Source organism: Lipotes vexillifer, unplaced genomic scaffold (assembly GCF_000442215.2).
Source record: "Lipotes vexillifer unplaced genomic scaffold, Lipotes_vexillifer_v1.1 scaffold59, whole genome shotgun sequence".
NCBI classification, from domain to species: domain Eukaryota; kingdom Metazoa; phylum Chordata; class Mammalia; order Artiodactyla; family Lipotidae; genus Lipotes; species Lipotes vexillifer.
In genome coordinates, this window is record NW_006791208.1 from 2643463 (window position 1) to 2645348 (window position 1886).

Sequence of the window (1886 nt, forward strand, 5' to 3'; positions counted from 1 at the left end):
TCGGAAGAAAATAGTAAGTAATGAAGTTGGATACAGATGTAGCAGAAATCATGATACTGATATGCAAATGACAGCAGTTTGGAGAACACAGATAGAAACTGAGACCCTGGCTGAGGAAGAGGAGGTTTATATCCTGGGGCAGAGCTCAAATTACGACCCAGGTCTCCATGGCACCACCTGCCTCTCTTGGAACCCACAGCCCACTTCCTGTGGGTGCTCGGCCCATCCCAGGGTAAGCTGGGGCACTGGATGGACGTTCGCTCACCGTCAGACTGGGAAAGATTGGCACATAGAATGGCGGAGGAGGGCTGGGACTGGAGGTTTGGGGATCTGGGAAGAGACTATCAGTGTCAGGGCTCCTGGACCGGGGATTGAGGTGAGCAGTGGCGAGGGCAGTGCTGGTAAGGGGATGGTGAGCAGTCCTGGGGGGCCGGGGGGTGCACTCTCCCTGGGGCAAAGAACTGGCCAACTTGAGAGCTGGTCAGGTGTGGTCACTGGGGCTGTCCAGGGCGCCGGGAGCAGAGGGGGAGGGGTGGGCTCTGGGGAGGGGCAGAGGCCTCCTCACCACGTGTCCTGTACAAGTCAGATAGGGCTGCCGTAATAAAATACCACAGACTGTGTGGCTTGAACAACAGAAATCTATTTTCTCATAGTTCTCATAGTTTCTCATAGTTCTGGAGGCTGGAAGTCCAAGATGAAGGTGCTGGCAGCGATGGTTTCTCCTGAGGCCGCTCCTCTTGGCTTGCAGACGACCCCCTCCTTGCTGTGTCCGCGTGTGATCTTTCCTCTGTGTTTGCAGCCCTGGTGTTTTCTTGTGTGTCTGAATCTCCTTTTCTTATAAAGATACCAATCAGATTGGATTTGGACCCACGCTAAGGGCCTCGTTTTAGCTTAATTACCTCTTTGAAGACTGTCTCCAAGTACAGTTCAATTCTGAAGTCCTAGGAGCTGGGACTTCAGCAAAGGAATCTGGGGGGGCACAGAATTCAGTTCATAACATGTCCCTCTGTCTTGCCACTAGTTTTCAACGAGTATCAGCGAATGACAGGCCGTGACATTGAGAAGAGCATCTGCCGGGAGATGTCCGGGGACCTGGAGCAGGGCATGCTATCCGTGGGTAGGTATCTTGGCCTGCCTGCTGGGGGGCTGGCGTGTGTTGTGAGTTTTCAGGGTGCTCACCCACCCTCTGGTTGAGGAAGACCATAGTGAAAGGGTCCAAGATTGCGAAATCCAGTTGCCTACATGGTGGGAAATCAGGCTGCTTCCCGATCGCTGCGTAGTTGTACCCCCAGCAGTCCTGGAGGTGTCTTGTTTATATTTCAAGCCCAGCCCTGGGGGAGGGAGCTGCAGTGCGGGCACTAGTGGGAACGTGACCAACTGTTCTCCCGGAGGAAGATGATGCATATCCTGCCAAGTTTCCTCTAAAAATACATCCCTGCAGGCAGTTGTCAGATGTTTGTGATGGAAACACGTGGAAAGATTTTTTTACTTGCAGCAGCAAAACAGGCCCTGGGCAAGGAAAGCTGACGTAGCTCCCAGGACACTGGTGCACTTCCTGCAGTGCCTGTGTCATGTCCTCCAGAGCAGGGCCTGATGGGCTCCAGGTCCGTCCTACCCCCTCCCCCAACCCTGAGGGGTTGGCCCCTCTTTATACCCACTTGGGAACATCACGGTTTGCCCTTCTTCTGTTTTGCTTTTCTTGGAGCTTTCTGGATGGGACAGATTTCCCTGTGTACCCCGTGGTAGGTATCGTGGCCTGAGAACCCTAGTTAGACGTTCGTTCCGCTCGGCCATCCTTTTCCATGAGGGTCATGGCATCTCCAGCCTGTCCTCTCCTGCCTAAGCAGCAACATGGTTTCACACACCATTCACGTTCCTTCCCTACA

General features: G+C 53.8%; 1 protein-coding gene across 2 annotated transcripts in view; it reads left to right on the plus strand.

Moving 5' to 3' along the window:
• The window catches only part of ANXA11 (annexin A11), a 43859-nt gene that overhangs the window by 38917 nt on the left and 3056 nt on the right, over nt 1–1886 (plus strand). For both annotated transcript variants that reach the window (XM_007464211.1, XM_007464212.1), the window contains exon 12: nt 1022–1117. In XM_007464211.1, the coding sequence (XP_007464273.1) occupies nt 1022–1117 (96 nt within the window). The remainder of the gene's footprint in view (nt 1–1021; nt 1118–1886) is intronic.